Source organism: Scardinius erythrophthalmus (assembly GCF_964197995.2).
Source record: "Scardinius erythrophthalmus genome assembly, chromosome: 1".
NCBI classification, from domain to species: domain Eukaryota; kingdom Metazoa; phylum Chordata; class Actinopteri; order Cypriniformes; family Leuciscidae; genus Scardinius; species Scardinius erythrophthalmus.
The window spans coordinates 50,371,724-50,390,046 of record NC_138221.1 but is presented as its reverse complement, the minus strand read 5'-3'; the positions used below and the strand labels follow the sequence as shown (position 1 = coordinate 50,390,046).

At 39.1% G+C, this 18,323-nt stretch overlaps 1 protein-coding gene across 1 annotated transcript; it reads right to left on the bottom strand.

The window, feature by feature from the left end:
* Positions 1-710: 710 nt before the first annotated feature.
* Positions 711-17,518, bottom strand: LOC308686882 (uncharacterized protein). Its single transcript, XM_081358955.1, has 23 exons — positions 16,992-17,518; positions 16,748-16,822; positions 16,569-16,634; positions 13,635-13,792; positions 12,944-13,028; positions 11,184-11,601; positions 10,548-10,641; positions 9,571-9,691; positions 9,003-9,107; positions 8,785-8,841; positions 8,608-8,676; positions 8,427-8,516; positions 8,237-8,346; positions 7,416-7,923; positions 4,271-6,697; positions 4,041-4,188; positions 2,771-2,876; positions 2,446-2,605; positions 2,257-2,364; positions 1,895-1,981; positions 1,519-1,624; positions 1,349-1,422; positions 711-1,267 (listed from the first exon to the last, which is right to left on the bottom strand). The coding sequence occupies exons 1-23, from the start codon at positions 17,109-17,111 to the stop codon at positions 1,196-1,198; spliced, it is 5,364 nt and encodes a 1,787-aa protein (XP_081215081.1). The 5' UTR covers positions 17,112-17,518; the 3' UTR covers positions 711-1,195.
* Between the last annotated feature and the right edge of the window lie 805 nt (positions 17,519-18,323).

Genomic DNA, 18,323 nt, shown 5'->3' with positions numbered 1-18,323 from the left:
GTGAAAATGTAACATAATGAAGAGATCATCGTTTCAAAGCAACATGCATTATTCATAAGTAATTACTGACAAAGAGGCAGTCAGAAATTTAATTAGAAAGCGCACACACCTGCCGCGCTCCTCTCTCTGTACAGCTTTACACGGATCCCAGACATGAAAACACAGCTTTGCTGAGACTTATAAGCAAGCAAAAAATGAAGACCCATAAGTGATGTGAAACGATATCAAGCGTATTCGTATTAAATGAGGGAAATAGAGCTGCCCGATGCCCCGACCGCATGTTCAGATACTATCGGTTAATTAATTGGTTTTTGGCTAAACGCTTTCACGCTCGCACTCAGTAGCCCATTATGAAAAGCATCAAATACCTGGGTCACATGTGACTTTTGACATCTCCGACAACACACGCTAAAATACAAATAAAGGGATTTGACTATTAACATTCAGTTAGCAAGTAAAGGATCTTTGCACTGACTTGTGCTAAAGTTTTCCAAAATCCAGGCAAAGCACGACATCTAGTGGTTAAAAAAGATACTACCGAGAATCGTGACTGAAATTAAAGCAATCGCAAAGTAATAGTAGCACTTTTAAGTCAGACTGAGAAAAAAAAAACATCTGTATGAACTTATTAAAACCATATGCCATGAATAGTTAACCTTCACTTTAGCTTAAAACATCAACGCTTGGTAAAGGAAGACACCGTGACATGTACAGTTTGAGGACTGTTTATCAGAAGGCTTAAAGATTAACAACAATAATCTGAAATAAAAATAATGATAAAATAGCTTATCCTTTGCAGTATTTTCTACACAATATCTGCACCTATGGGCCGAAAAGTTGACAATACTTAACAAACAAGAAGTTCAAGACATTTGAACTTTATTTATAATTAGAGATAAAGAAAATCAAACCGATGCTCAATCAGGCATAAACATGTAAATATAAACAGTTTAAGATTTAGAGAGACATCCTCAACCTCAAAAATGTGATATATTGTCTAAAGTAGTAACAAAACAAAAATTAAAATGACTGATCTACACACACACACACCTGTGACTAAAGGTATAGTTATAATTCATTGTGTAATAAAGATATACAATTAATTTAATAATTTAACCCACATAATACACTAAAATGCCTCTCTCTCTCTCACACACACACACTTTCTAACACACACATTCTCTTTCACTCTCTCTCAGATCTTTTGCGTGCTAGTTAATTCAAAGAGCTTCATCCTCTCCAGAACAGTGAGTCCATCCTTAACACTCTGAGAAGAAAATAAGAGAGAATGTTTCATTTTTAGGGAACATCAGTATTTTGTACCATGTAAGTGCACAGATAATCCCACCTTGGATCTGGCCGGCTGTGTTAGTGTTGAACAGTCCTTCACGAAGTCTGGGTTGCTTCTGGATTTCATCAGATCTGCAACAAACATTTACAAATTGTGAATAAGTGCATATTTATGCCCTTATCTGTATGCCTTCACAGTAACATGTCCGTTATTGTAGATTTGCTTACCATATTTTAAACACTGCTGTTGAGCTGGCACCATCCTCAATTCAGTGAAGTCACTTTGAGTTTTGTCTTCTAAAAGGCTCAACTCAGAGTCTAGCTCTTTAAAATGCTTAAAAACATAAAATAGAAACACAGAGTAAATAAAAACAGAGAAAACACTATTTAAAATGTGCTTACCTATTTAAAAGTTATTAGGAAACTGTTATGGGTAAAAACTGCGAATAAAACAAAATAACTTTCACAAATGTGTCATAATCATGTTTGTGTTGCTCGCCTAAAAACTTACTCAATATTCTCATGCCCAGTATAATGTCCTAGTATAGTATAATATAGTATAATAACCCAAAACTATTTATGTTTTAAATTAAACAGATGTTACCATATTTCCTGCCAGCAGTTCCAATTTAAGTGAGTTGATCTCCTGTTTCAGACACTTAATCTCTGATTCCTTCACTCTGAGATTTACCTACAGCATCAAAGAACGAGACAGAGCACATCTGTTTTTACACATATAGACTTTATAGCACCTTTGATGGAATATTCTCTAACATAATCTCATCTGAGTGGTAATATAACCCATGAAGGATTATTTTATGGAAGCCGATTAAATGTAGTGAACTCAGAGTGCAGATCATTTTAATCTGTGTTCAGTCAACCATCCCCTGCTAATTTTAGTAGTACAAGTCACTGCAAATCTGTGAAATTTGTGCACTTCGCCACGTGAAGGGTGTCAAGTTGTACCTCCAACTGATACATGTCTATCTCCTGAGAAGACTGGGAGTGCTTCACCTCCCCATTCATGCGTGAATGCATTAGGGATAATTCAGCAGCCAAACACTCATTTAATTCCTTAAAAAAAACATATGTGAGGCAAGCAGCAAAGTAATGACTGTATAAATATACATATTTTTTGTGTGCATGAGCATTTACCTGGTTGTGAGTGCGAAGCTCCTGGTTCTCTCTGTGTGTTGAACTCAATGCCTCTCTTTCTGTTTCAATAGTCCGGGTCAAATGAGTATTTTCCAGACATTTCTGAGAATACTGCTCTGACAACACCTCCAGCTCCCTGTGCAACGTTTCTAGCTCCTCACTGCAGAAAAAGACACATGCACTTCTCAGTGGACAGAAAAAAATGCAATTATCCCAATAATGAGTGGATAAGGCACACAGTTATTATATAGTTCTGCAACCCTAAATTAACGTTTGATGGTGTGGCTGACACAGTTGTCAGATTAATAATAGACATCACACGCACTTATATTGTGCACGAAGCTGGCGGATGTCCACATTGGCTCCATTTTGCAGGGCTTTCTGAGTCTTGTCCAATTCCTCTTTATGAGCTTTCCTCATGGCCTCAATGGCTGAACAATAACAAATATTATAAAAAAAAAAAAAAGTCAGACAGAACAGAACAGAACAGAGACAAAGCAGCATAGATGCTAGATCACGCTTTGTATTTCTAAGCATGCAGAGCACAAATGTACATTCATTCATTTAACAGATGCTTTTGTCCATAGGTAAAGCTGCAGTCCGTAACTTTTTTTTGTGTTCAAAATTTACATAAGCGAGTACATCACAAATCCATTTTCCAAACCGTGTTTTTGTCTTATCCTGAATCACTACGGTACACCTATAATAAGTGTTTATATTTTGACTATTTTAGACTGGTATGGGTCGTAGAGTAGCCCAGTACCAGCGTGACTTGTCATGGCCATAAACAGAGAACAGAGAAGTAGCTCTAGCTACAATGTTCTTCCGCAAGATGCATACAGTTCTGTTTATTAACCGCTAGAGCACCAAAAGTTACGGACTGCAGCTTTAAATACAAGAGAGTAGTACAAATATAGAACAAACCCCATGTATTTAGCTCTGTAGTTTCCTTATGCATGTTTCTGCTCTTTTTTTTTTTTTGTATTGTGCATGAGTGTTAAAAGTGACAATTCACCCAAAAATGAAAATGGTCATTAACTCAAACTTATGATGTTTAAAATTTGTTTTGACTTACTGTCTTACAAGAAACACAAAATGAGTTATTTAGCAGAATGTCCAAGTTGCTCTTTTTCTCACAATAAAAGTCGATGGTGACACCAGCTGTCCCTGTTTCCCATCCAATTTCACAGTATTGCAAAAGAGCAGAGTGAACATTATGAAGGTTTGCAATGAAATGAGGAATAGTAAATGACAGACATTCAATTTTTATGTAAACTATACCTTTAACTCTGTTCAGCTTAGTGCATAGTACTATGTACTGTATTGTAGTCTTTGCTGTAAGCCAAAAGTACTTGTCTGGTCTGTTGTTATGACAGGGGAGTCCAAACCTGCTACTGGAGGGCCACGGATCCTGCAGAGTTTGGCTCCAACTTGCTTTAACACATCTGCCTTGAAGTTTCCAGTATGCCTTGTAAGACCTTTATTAGCTGATTCAGGTGTTTAATTGGGGTGGGGAGCTAAAATCTGCAGGACTGGACACCCCTATGTTACGTTATGTGAGCTGAATGAATAGGAGCTAATGCTGAGAGGAGCACCTGCAATGGTGGCGTTCGTCTCTTCCTGCAGCACTCTTTCTCTTTCCTCTGTCAGCCTTTCCACCTCTCTCTGATGCTGCCTCTGCATCTCCTCAATCACTCGCTGATGGCTATCCTCCATAATGCTGAAACCATGCTCATATGTGGCCTAAGACAAAAAATATAGTGTACCTTAATTTTAGATATAATTACATGTTAATCTCATGCTGTAACAAGAAGGCTGTGGGCACCTTGATGGTTTCCAGGTCAAGCTGGAAGGCTTTGACATCCTTGTTGCTGAGGTCTGCCCTTAAACAAGTGACCTCAGTCTCAAGCTCTCTGATTCGGTCTTGCAGAGAAGTCACAGAAACCTGATCAGTCTTGTCACTCTCGTCTAATTCGGAAGGGGTTGCAGCTCTTGGCTTTGACACGTTCTGAATGTAGTATTCATGAAGTCGGCTCATCTCCTCCTCATGGATTTTCTGGAGCACCTGCAGCTTCTCATCAAACTCCACCTGCAATCTTTCTGCTTCTTCTGTCTTCAATTGAGCATTGGTCTCAGCTGAAACACGTTCCTGTTCTGCCTTTTTGACAACAATGCGCTCCTCACGCAGCCTCTCTTCATAACACTCCGTCTGTTCCTGGAAAAGAGTCTCCATACTACGACACATGGCACGACACTCACACTGAGTCTGCTCTCTCTGCTTGCGTAGGGCACTCATCTCTTGCTGCAGGGCCGAACGCAGACGACAAGCCATGTATGCCAAAGTGGCCTGACACATTGCAGCCCTCAGGATGGCTGTAGGAGTTTCACCAGGAAGGTCAGTCTCTCTATACTCAGACTGTAGCTGTGTTGAGAGGTTGTGCAGTGACTTGGCCTGAGCTCGGAGCTCTACTACCAGACTCTTTCTGCAAGCAAGCTGTACCTCAGAGTCCTCAAGGAGTAGATCGGTCGCCAGCTCGTCCTCCATCTGTTCACTGTAAGGTGCAAGTTCTGGTGGGCTAATGTCAGCAAGTTTGGACCCCTGCTTGGAACCGTTTTCCATTTTGGTTCCAGACGAGGAACTGTCAGATACTGGCCAAGGCAACACATAAAAGGGCTTCAATTCCTGTTGTTCCTTTGAAGGATGAGTAGACAGACTATGTAGGAGGTATGCCATCTCTGCTCTTACACACAGTCTATGGATCACATTTTCACTCAGCGTATTGTCTAGCAGATCTTGCTCGAGAGGGTCCAAGAAGATCTGAGAGTAACTAGGTTTCACAGCCCCATTATGACTGCCTCCTTTAGCCATCTTAAGCACTTGGATATGCACCTCTGACAATCTATTAAGCAACTTTGTACTGGGATTCTCAAGTGCAGAAGCAATCCTTTGGACAACCAGAGCCTCCAGCGACAACACTCTGCTAGCCATGTCCAGTGCTTGACTTCTCCCTGGACTTCCATCATCAAAAAGGGAGATATTAGCTTTGTCCGAAGTTCTGTCTAAAGTGGTTCCCTGCAGGCTATGCAAAGTTCCAGTAAAACTCGGCAGAGCATCCATGGAGAGTCGACCTTCTGTATTATGGAGGGATCTGTGGGAGCACCAAGAATCACTGAGTGCGTGTGGTCCAGTGTTGAGTTGTTGTTGTTGTTGTTGTTGTTGTTGAAGATGCATGGTAAGCTCCCGGAGTCGCTCTTCGGTGTCACACAACTTGCGCTCTAGTGCCTGGATCACAGAGATCACTCTGTGTGACTCATCTGCCTGAGTAGTAGGTTGTGTTTCCAAATATTTTTTCCCTTTCTGTCTGTTTTGTTGCGGCTCAATCAGCGTCTCACATAAAACATTAGTTTCATAAGGATGGGTTTGGGCTTCCTTGAGCCTTAATTCAGTCTCCTCTAGACTACTGCCCAAGACTGCCATCTTAACAAGCACTTCCTGGAGTTCACGTTCCTTCCTGTGCAGCTCTTGCTGTTGCTCCACCAGCTGGGATTGGAAGCGCTCCTCACTTACTCTCTCACAGTCCAGCAGAGCACCTCGCAAACTCTGTATTTCCTCACAAGCTCTTTCATAATCATGCTCCATGTCGTAATAAAGAGTCTCTTCATTTTGGAGGCGTGCCTGCAGACGACTGACTTCACTGTCGGACTCCTCCAGCTGGTTTTGTAGCTCCTGGCACCTTCGTACAAGGTCATCATTAACTTCACCTGTTGGCTTCTTCTGCAGCTCAGCCTCTTTCTGCCTTAAATGCTCTTCTAGTTCCTTCGATCGCTGTTCCGATTGATCGAGGCTGTCACTGAAGCTCCTCCTTTCTCGTTCCTGGCTCTCTTGCAGGAGGCGCAGGTGCCTCTGTAGCCGGACCTCCTTTAAGGCTTGCGCTTCTTCGGTTGCTTTTAGACGGCCCGTTACCTCCTCTAACCGTCCATGCAGACTCTCCATCACCTCCTCACGTTCCTTCAGAAAAGTTTCTGCCTCTTGAATCTTTAATTCTGCCCTCTGAAGACATCCCTGGCTATCGTTAAGCTCAGCTTGTAGTCGGGCCTCAGTATGTCGTAACTCCCTTTCTTGAGTCTGATTCTTCTCATGCTCAGCCTTCAACTCTCTGCGCAGGCTTTGAAGCTCCACATCCCACTGCCATTCTGTCTGGGCTGAGGATGAAGAAAAGGTGACTGGCAATGGAGAAGTGGAGCGATTAACCTGTAATGAATTGCAAGACTTTATTTCAACTATGACAAATGATATGTAATGATACAACCAGGGTTTGAAATTAACCTTTTCACTCATCAGCCAATTTGGCTACTAAAAAAGTTAAAAGTTAAGTTCAGCCAACACTAAAATATCAGAAATAAACCAGATTATCAAAGTCACATCTTAGATTTAAATATAATTATTATTAAATCTGATTCTGAATTACTGTATTGGTTTCAGCTTTACGACATTCATCCATCCACTGTTTGCAGAAAGGCCTACCATTAAATAGAGACGCTTGGGCACTTTTTGCCCAAAAGTCTTAGACATGCAGCATTTATGAGAAGGGGTTGGAAAGAGTGGCCTCTTAATTGTACGTACATATATTTGTCCTAAATCTATGTATTTTTAATCTGAGTGACACTGTGGTGCAGCATGATTTTGAACAGCCGAAGTCGTAGTTGGGCGTCGCAGATGTGCGTACGGTCATAGAAAACAATCTCTCTCTTTACGTGTTGTTTTGCTAATGTTTGAGGCTCCTTTTAGGGGAGGGGCTCTGATAGCGATGCCATGCAAAGTGATAGAACATAATTTGTGAATCATAAACAGCCAAATTGGCTAGTGTTGATAAGCGTTACCCGCCACAGTGGATTTTCACCTGAATTTGCCGGGTTGGTGGGTGTTAATTTCAAACCCTGGATACAGTCATATTTGCTTGTTATGTTACCTGCTTTTCTTCTTTGGGTTTATCTTTGAGTAGTTCACCAGGGCTGTCACAGTGGACACGTACAGTCCCTGCATCAACCTCTAAGCTGTCTGGGCTGATTGATTCTGGGGAGGTGCGACGTGACACTGTCATCAGTGATAAGTGTGATGGTATATCAGCGGACATGATGTTCAAGCTTCGCCCCTGAAAGAGTCTAGTCTTCTGAAGATATTCGCTCTCTGATGCCTCAGAGACAGAACGTATGATCGCCTCTTCAGGGGATGATGCAGGGGCAGGAGGCACCGTGCGCTCACTGTTATAATTACATTGCCTTCCTGACAGATCATTTGACGACAACTCCTTGTGCGATTTACAACTTAATTCTGCCCAATCAAAGGTTCTGTAACGTCCCTCTCTACGGCGCTCACGGATGCGACTCCTTTTCTCCTCCTCCTGGGGAACTGTATTGTATTGGGAGGAGCCTGTACGAGCCTGTGCACCAGTCAATGGCACCTTTTGAGGAATAGAACTGAGGAAAGAAAAGATGTAGCAAACTATGATTTAGTTATTTCAATTAAAATATATTTAAGCGTTTATCATATATACACTTTATTTAAATAAAAAAACACTTATGGTTACAGCAAAAACACATTCAAACCTGGATTTTATAGTATGACTTTTCCTTGTATAGCATTGGAGAAAAAGAAAAATGGCTGATTGTAAAGTCAATCCCCTAACATGGGATTGTTTTGTGAGCAAAATAGAGCAGGGTTTTGACAAAATATTTGTAACAACTGGATTAATGCACTCCTGAGAAATGCAGCTAGCTTTCAAGCTGTTACCATGTGACATCAGGGGCAGTGCTGGGATGAACATTTTTCATTACTGCCTGGACCCAGTTCCGTCGTATCCCATAAGTCATTGCACAGAGGGTGAAGACCCCTTCCTTAGTCTGTATGAAAAGAGGGATGAAAAAAATTCAATGAAATAGACACAAACACATAAGCTTAAATATAGCTAATATACACTCACGTGAATCTGAAAGCCATAGTTTCTTTGTACAGGGAAATCTGTCACATCGTAACAAGTAGACAAATTGATCTCACCATCCACATCAGCTGCCTAGGTGACAAAACAGAGAAAGACCAGTTCATTTCTCTTAACTGCAAAAGGTAAATCAGTTATTATGATGACTCTTTATAAATCAATTTACCTCTTCTGCTACAGAGTCACGGTAGAATCTCAGAGTCTGGTTAGTAAGAACAAACCAATGTTTCTTCCACTAGAGAAAAGAGAACATCAGACCACTTTACATAGCAAAAAACATTAACAAATAGATTGACATCATTCAAATATATGTGCCCTGAGACACTAAAAACTTCAAAATCACCTTTCCGTCTTCTCCCAATCTAGACATCCATCCCTTTTTGAAATTAAGGAGGTCAGGCTAAGAGGAAAAGAGCATTAGCAATGTCATATGTGATAATGCATGGTTAATTATGATTAACTAGATAAATTAGTCGCTACATCCCGCAAGTCATTTGCTTAAATTTATTTACTGGCATAATAAAAATACACATTAGGGTCATTCTGATTGGTTGTACTTACTGTGGGCGTGGGATCAAGATGTCTGCTTTCCAGCGATTTGGAACGGAAGCCGCATGATGTGAAGGGTCGCGAGTGATCAGGAATATCATCATTAGGGGAAGAATCCTACTTAGAGCCAAAACAGAATGAGAAAAAAATTCACATTAAAGAGTATTACTATTCAATGTAATTTTACCTTATTTCAATAATGATCTATTTACACTACCATTCAAACGTTTGGGGACAGTAATTTTACTTTTATTCAACAAGGATGCATTAAATTGGTTGTCACAGTAAAGGCATGATGTTACAACATATTTCTATTTAATTATTATTTCTATTTAGGTATTTCTACTTAATTATTTTCAGGGTTCTTTGATGAATATAATCAAGGTTTTTCACAAAAATCTTAAGCAGCACAACTGTTTTCAACATTGATAACAATAAGAAATGTTTCTTGAGCTCCAAATCAGCATATTAAAAACCCACTAACTGCATTGAATGCAACAAGTGACTTAAAAATTCCTACAAACCTCAAACTTTTGATCTTTAGTGTACTTGGTTCAATTAATCCAGAATGAGTTTTCACCTGAGATGTACTGACAGTTGTCTTATGGTCATTTTGTGCAGAAGATGAGGAAGTGAAGGTTGATGGGGGAAGCTCGTTATCTAGAAATGAACCCTCCTGTTGATCAGCATCCTGATATCTCCTAGAAGCAAACATGCAAACATATAAAAGATATTCTAAAACAGTGGATATCAATTTCATATTCGACTTTAAACTATACAAATTCTCAAAAAAATCTAAAGTTCTGAGCCTAATATATAAAAAAAGAGACTGAGAAGACAAAACAGAGATGGATTGTAATTTGTAGTATAGACCAACTGGAATTCAATATGTACATATTATAATGGTAACATTAAAGTTAAGATATACATAGAAAATACAATGAACACCTAAAACTGAAATGACAACAATTTGAACAAACTGCAGACATTTGTTGAGGAAATTAAAAAGCAAAAGCAGAAAGTTTGAGGAACAACAATGCAGTGCTGCAAAGCGATTTAACATTTAAAACACACTGAGAATTGTGGCTTGTAGAATATGTTTATAGTAAAATGGCAAATGGGAAAGCAAGCAGGTCTGGTTTGGTTTGACTGATGGAGATGGGATGAGGTCTCCTGAAAGATAAACAGAAAAATGCTTTTGAAGGAATTGCAATAAAATGATGAACACTAGAGGGAGCCACAAACATTATACATGAAAACCAACTCAAGTCTTACCTCCTCCGATTTCCAAACAGCCGGTGAACTTTTCTTCTTGGTCTGGGTGCTTGATGTGCTTCATGTCTGAGTGTGTGTGTCGTGGATGTGTGTGATTGTCTCTTCCCATTGGACTCCAAACTTTTCTCCCAAGAGCTATCAACCACATCTTCAGGATCACCCTCACATGCCCCCTGTGAACTGTGATTGGTTGGTGGAGGAAAGGGGCAGGGGCTAAGGGGCTTTAAGGTAGGAAACATACAAGGATGTGAGGCAGGTGAACAAACAGGATCACAGTCACACCTGGAGTCAGTGTGTGCTTGTTCATCTGCAACACGAGGACTTGTCTTCTCCAGAGAGGAATAGCCGCTTTCAGTGCCCAATCGACTCTTAGTACCTGAGAGAGCAAATGAAAGCAAAGCAAACTCAGTCCAGAACTAATCTGTATTTCCGATTCTTACTTAGCCAGTGCACTGACATGAGTTTACAAGGAATAAAAACTTGAAGAGTAACATATTTGTATCATGGCAGATAAAAGTGCCATTAGTTTCATAGTTCACCCAAAAATTTTAATCTGGCATAAATCATTCACCCTCATGTCTTTCCAAACCTGTATGGCTTTCTTTCTTCCATGGAACACAAAAGGAGAGTTTCTAAAGAATATTCGATTCGGATAAGATGCAATTACAATGAATAATAAATACTGGAGCCTTCAAGTTTAAAAAAGGACAGAAAAGTACCACAAAATTATCATAAAAGTGGTCCAAACCAAAGTAACATTTTTGTGCAAACTATTCTAATTCTTTACTAGAAAAATTAACAATGGTTTTAGCTACTACCCACCTTTATTTCTTAAGCTGACAAATCAGTAAGCACTAAAACCATAAACAAGTACATCCAGTTAATGTCATAAGCCCACACACAAAAGACAGGTCATACCGTCTGCGCCGGAGCAGCTCGAGAGCTGATCGAGTGACGAGGTGAGACAGGAGCCAAGACTGGTATGGAGTGAAGAAGCATTGCCACTGCTGGAAGGAACCCCAACTCTACCATTGAGTGACTCCTCCTCCAGCTCTTTCTCCGATGAAAGCGACGAGACCTCCTCCACGGTGCTCAACATGCTAGTTGTTCTGTCTTTTTTGGTGGCCCCTTTAGTACTGCCATTTCTGCTGCTGCCATTAGTGGCACTGCTCGTACTCGTGCCAGCATTGTCACTGATGGACACTTTACCACCACTATTTTTACTAGAAGTGATGCTGCCTTGCCTATTAATGCTGCTGGTGAAACTACTTCCAGAAGTGCAAGTTTTTTTAGCACCACCACTGCAACTGCTAGAGGTTTGGTTTTCTGCTGTCTGCTGAGAGAGAAAGACAGAGACAAAGAATATAGTGGAGTAAATCAGAGACTGACGGGTTGCACACAAGCGCTCGGACAGCAAAATCCAATTGGCATGGATGGTGAAGGAAAAGCCTCTCTTTCTATATACAACCTACTTGATAAACAAGCACACACGTCTTTTGCTCTCTGCTCCCACTTTGCAAACTCTTTACCCTCCCCGGGCTGATGCTCAATAATCCTGTCCAGATCACTTAAGTTAATTCTATTAAACTTCCATCTGACTAGCGCTTCAAATTACACAAAAACAAAAAGCACACACACACACACACACACACACACAAAATACAGGAACACAGCATTTCAACTACATGCTGTTAATTGTTGCAGCACAGTGGAATGGCACTTTCACACACTAGATCAATTTGGTCTGCTGTCAGCAGAAAGAATATGCAGAAGGTAGAGAGGGATTAGTAAATCAACTGGACAGAAAGACGGGCACAGCACTTAGAAATGTAATTAAAGTAAAGAACAGAGGAGGAGGGCATTTAAAGGAGCAGTACTCCAAAACAGCATTATTCTATCAACATTACTGTGATCATCTAAAAACAAACCTGTTCCAGGAGCACTTGAATATCCCTTTTACATTTATTGAAGTGTACTTATCTGGTGTAACAAATAATGGTGCAAGTATCCATACACACTTATAATTTATATGAAATAGAGTGGACTTTACTGTACTGTAACAGAAAAACATTTACTCAAGATACCATTTTCCCACACAGAGCTTGGCACATCTGCCTTTTCCAATCATGCTCCGCATGCATGGAATGAGCTTCAAGGTATACAAAACATGGAATCTGTGTCATCTCTTGATCTGTTAAAAATATTTTAAAGTCCATTTTTATAGAACAATGTCAATTACAATGATTTAAAATGACTTTAAGTGTGATTTCAGATATTATAATCATCTGGATATCTAATCCACCTCTCGTTTAAGAAGAGTTTGGTTTGTAATTACTTTCTGAATATTTATAAAAACGCTGAACAATAGTACTAAATCCTGCTACATGTTTAGTGCAGCTACACCTTGTAGATCTCAAATGAAATGCTGACAAGGTATAGAAAACAACAACAACAACAAAATAACTGGAAATTTGTTGACAAAACTAAAACGTCTAAAAACAGTCAAATAAATTTCAGTGCAAATTTTTATTTTTTTAAATACCCGCCATTGAATGTTTCTAGTCATTTTCATATTTTACCAAAGCAAATAACTAGATGGTATATTGAAAAGATATTAGAGATGAAACATGCATTGCATTTCACATAACATGTTTTTATGAAATATGAACAAGACTCACTTGTGGTGGGTGGACTTTATCCTTCCCCTTCTTCCTCTGATTTGATTTAGCAGCTTTGGGGTAAACAAACAGATTCTCCTGCCACCTAAATAAAACAAATACTGTCAAATTCATATATAGGACAGACCCCAAAAAAGGACCCAGGCTGGAAATCACACTAATATGCAAACTCAAACAAGCATTCTTATTTCTCTTACTTCTGCTTTTTGGACATCACTCTTCTAGACTAAAAACCTTTGGTTGCAAAGAAGTAGAGAATTACGAGCAATAAAAGAACAAGCCTGAACAACCCCAAAAGAAACAGTTCTAAAGCTGGTGTTCTCAACACAGAAACACATGCACACACTCTAATCCGAGACTCCTTGACACCTTCTTTTACACTCTTAAGGGATTAGGTCAGCCTGGCTGAGATTTACTGACTTACAGCACTTAAGCAGAAACAGAGGGATCAGACAGAAAGAGAGAGATGCTTTCAATTGAACTAGTGAACAGAGCTGAGATTATGACACAAAAACAGGATATTTAACAGCCTGACTTCTTTAGCCTCTTTTGTTCCATTACATCACAACATATATGATTGCATACCATAAATGTTAATGGATGTATATATCAAGTGGGATCAAAATTAACTAATGACAAAGTAACTGTTATGTGCGGCTTAGTTCCCACTACAGGCCAGTGAGTGTATTACCTACTAATGCCCAAGCTGTCTGTGTTCTCTGTTCGGATGTAGTAGTCTGTGTCAGTGAAGCACAACCTCAGACAGTTCTGGAAGCCAGTTTGAGATGAAGCGTCAAGAATCTCACAACACTGGATCATATTCACACTTCCTTGAGGCAATGTACCTGGCTAGATAAAGCATTGCAGGAAACATTTTAAAGTCACCATGAAATTGGACAATTTGGGAAAAATGTGGACAATTCTTGCTTTTTATGGAATTTTACTTTATTTATTATAAATGATTTATCTGTGCACATCATTCTTTTTTTTTATTCATGCACCCTTTTTAATATTTACTCAAAATAACTTTCACTCCCTCTTGCAGAGACATCCCTTCTCTTCTCTTCTCTGATGACATGTTTACTGGCACGAGGGCGGGACAACCTGTCACTCACATGAGATCACAGCAATAGCAAACCACAACTATCCAATCAATTCCCAATGGGCAAAATCAAGTCCCACCCTGCCTTTTTTTCTTGTTCGAGAAACCGTTAGGGAAGAAAAGACTAGCGCTTCATCAGTTTCATACTAACTTTATTTTTTTATTTTTTTGGGACAATTGTAAGCCTTATCTTCTTGTTAAAGGACAAGTTCGGTATTTTACACTTAAAGCCCTGTTTACAGATCGTTTCTGATGAAATAGAACGGTTAAGATTAAATTTTGGACAAATGCTGCTGTCCCGAGAATTTTAGGTTTATTTCGCTTTCCCCAAAACCTCTAGAATGGGTGTATAGGTGCACTGGAACAATCTTTCATAAAACGCATTAAACTTTCGTTTACAAAGACGTGAAACTCACCGAGTGGTCAGGGGTGTTCACTGATATGCTCATACAAAAATCGCTACAAAATATGCTTTCCAACAGGTTTTATCGTAGTTTTTGTCCAACTCCATTGACTTGTATTGAATGTGCTGTGTGAGGTACGGTATTACTCCGCCGCTTCTTCTTCTGCTTCTTCTGTGTATTCAATGAAATGCCAGCGGTTTGCTTGCAATTGGCAAAGGTGCATTATCGCCACCAACTGGGCTGGAGTGTCTATTATTCAAGCGCTCAACGGAAGAATCTACGGGTGTGAGACGTTTGGAAAAATAGGTCCACAGTTTTAAAACGAATGGTAAAACACCTGTTGGAAAGCATCTTTTGCAGCGATTTTTGTATGAGCATATCAGTGAACACCCCTGACCACTCGGTGAGTTTCACGTCTTTGTAAACGAAAGTTTAATGCGTTTTATGAAGGATTGTTCCAGTGCACCTATTCACCCATTCTAGAGGTTTTGGGGAAAGCGAAAGAAACCTAAAATTCTCGGGACAGCAGCATGTGTCCAAATTTTAATCTTAACCGTTCTATTTCATCAGAAACGATCTGTAAACAGGGCTTTAAGTGTAAAATACCGAACTTGTCCTTTAAAGACAATGACTGTGTTATTTGCTAGAAGGTGATTTTCATAAATGTTGAGCTTTTATTTATAGAGCTGGTAAGTCCCGCCCCTTCCGCTAATCCCCCTGGACCTCTAGGTTGAAAAATCGTCAATGCAAGTGAATGGGAGAAAATAATTATTTTCTGGTCCCGTTTGAATTTTGCCATGAATGTGAACATATGTTGTCTGTGAATTTTTTATATAACTTTTCGTGTAAAGAATGCTACAATTTAGCGGGTAGAAGTTTGATACGGTTAGACTTTGTGTGAGAGCACTTTGTGGACTACAACTCTTCGCTGCTTTCGACGCCTTTGAAACGTCACCACCACTCGCACACGGACACTAGCTCACGGATCCCGCTAAACATGTCTGTGTCTTTGGTGCACTTCACCGCCTTCTTTCAGGGAGAGGGCAAAATCGTTGAGGTTGGCGAAAACCACGGGTAAGTCAACTTTATGGGGTGACGTCACATAGGCGACATGTAGTCTTTCTCATTATGTCTTTTCCACAACTGCTAGCCGAAGAATCATACCATATACTGTCAAACTCGTAACATGAAAAGTTATATAAAAAATTCACAGACAACATATGTTCACATTCATGGCACAATTAATAATTATTTTCTCCCATTCACTTGCATTGACGATTTTTCAACCTAGAGGTCCACTTGGGGTTTTACGGCTGGGCGGGACTTACCAGCTCTATACTAATGTGATAAATAGCTTTTTACTTTTGGTGATTGCATTTAGGCTTCGAAATTCATGAAAGTTAGGGGTGTAACGTTACCCTAAAGTCATGATTCGAGATATATATATATATATATATATATATAACGATACTGAACTCACAATATGATATTATTGCAATACTCCATCCAAGACATGGTAAAAGGTTAACAAAAAATTTATTTAAAATAATGTAGGCCACTTTTTACTTGTAACCTAAGACATTTGGCATTATCAGGACCCACAAACATTCCCCTATTGCATTATTATCCGTTATATTCAACATTATATATAGTAGTTTAATGTAGGCAACTGACACTAAAACTTTTTCTCACAGTTATTTTCATTTTGGGTGACCTATACACAATATATATTGTCACTATCCACGATACATATTGTTGCATTTTTATATTGCGATATATTGTGACACGATATATTGTTACACCACACCATTTGTTGGGGGCACAGAACCTATTCTCTGCAATAAGCCAAAAGCCAGTGGAAAAATGCCTATTGGGTTTTTGTCGAGGGAACCAGGGTGATGCTAACTTCCAGGTTGGCCTACAAAAATACATCATCACCACAGCTCTCTATTAAAGATAATGCTGGCATTCAGTAGGCTATGTATAACATCAGTATGTATAACATCAAAATGAACATTACTGGTCTGGTATCAGTGATGGGGTTTCATAAGCTTGATATAGTGGGGAAAATAAGATAAACAGTTTGAAAACACTGGATGAAAAACAAGTTAAACCTCACCATCTCATCCAGAGAGTAGCGTAGAAGCCCATGCTCGTAAAGCACAAAATATCTCCTCTGCCATTTCTATAACAGAAACGGGCAAGAAAGAGCAATGCTACACTTACAACATAACGATATATAAATATAAAGGGCCTGTATCTGATGGAAATAATCTCTAGAACTGCCAGTGCCATCACCTGATGTTTCCTGTGGCCAAAACTACTGAAGTCAGTGTCCTCTGGGGCCATGAGGAGCCACCCCACATGAACAGGCTTAGTATGAGAGAGAGAGAGAGAGAGAGAGAGAGAGAGAGAGAGAGAGAGAGAGAGAGAGAGAGAGAGAGAGAGAAATTGACTCTATCATTTATTCTTTTAATAAAATAACATAAAAAAGATAGTTTAATTTCTCCAGCATTTAAAAAAAAGTAAAGTATATCCTCACCTGATACAGATCTGCTTCGCTGAGTTTGTGCGAATCCACGGTTTTAAAGCAGTTTTGACATTTACTTTTATTAAAGATGTTGGCCTGAAAGCGATGACACCGATTCTCGCGTGAAAACATCGCGTTTCGCAGGTGACAACAAAATGTACTTTTTATAAAAGTAAAATCACAGGGGAAAAAACTAATGAGGCTACTAAACTAAAGTGACGACGGTGGATTTTATTTTATTTAAAGCAAGTAGCACTAAGGGGTTCACGCTGTGTTCATTAATGGTGTCGATCATGTTTTGTCTTCCTGCCCCGCGAGCAAAAGGCCTTTCAGTCACTTAACTTAACTGATAATTTAGTGATACACCGATGTAAACCCAATATAAACAATGGGTGGAGAGTTCAACTCTTCTAGAAACGTTTTTATCCACAGAACTTACATTAGAAACTCAAACAAACCACAACACAAGCGTGGTTGCTGATAATGTCGCTCGCGACCTAGATTCAGCTTTCACCGCCAAGCCACTGCCGACATGCAGCGATAAAGTCACAGCTGTTTTTCTTCAGATTCAGAGGCGGGGATATTGATTCATCCCAATGATTCGAATCTTTTGACTTCGTTCACCAGAAAGATTAATTTACATTCATTCACGGACCTATGGAAGCCCCATACTGACAATTTCTGCAGATTGTAAAAACTGTAGGTTAATTCAAAATTTTGTGTAGCCTATAAGTTTAAGAAACACATACTTTTATGTCAAAATAATATGTAGGTATATGCCTACTTATAGCCTAAGTGTACTTTTTTTCAGCTTGGACGTCCTATGGGGGTTCAAGCCAGATTTAGGGGAAGGTTTTTAATGGTTTAAATTTTTACAGTGTAGAATAGCCTACTGCTACATGTACATATGACGTCACTACATGCAATATTTAATACAACAAGTGACATCCAACTATCGGTTTCAAATTAAAACTTTAATTTTTTTTTTGAACTTTCAATTCATTAAACTAGCGATGGAAAGGTCAAGTTGGGTACGTTGCATTCTGGAATACAATACCCAGTGCAGTGTGCTCTGGTTGTATACTGCACATTGTTGTCAAAAATGAATATGATTTTAAAAAAAAAAGAAAAAAAAGAAAAGAAGAATACTTTCTTTTTTCATTCATTTTATTTATCATTAATATACAATATTTAAAGGAATATACAGGGTTGAATTTATATATGTTGAGTTAAGCAGTAATGGTGATATATATATATATATATATATATATATATATATATATATATATATATATATATATATATATATATATATATATATATATATATAAAACATAAAAATAA

Excerpts from the sequence above, each read along its gene's own strand:
- LOC308686882 (XM_081358955.1), bottom strand. The coding sequence starts at position 17,111 with ATGTTTTCACGCGAGAATCGGTGTCATCGCTTTCAGGCCAACATCTTT. Across the intron at positions 16,823-16,991 it reads GCGAAGCAGATCTGTATCAG|CCTGTTCATGTGGGGTGGCT; the intron begins GTGAGGATATAC and ends TCTCATACTAAG. Across the intron at positions 1,982-2,256 it reads TAGACATGTATCAGTTGGAG|GTAAATCTCAGAGTGAAGGA; the intron begins GTACAACTTGAC and ends TTGATGCTGTAG.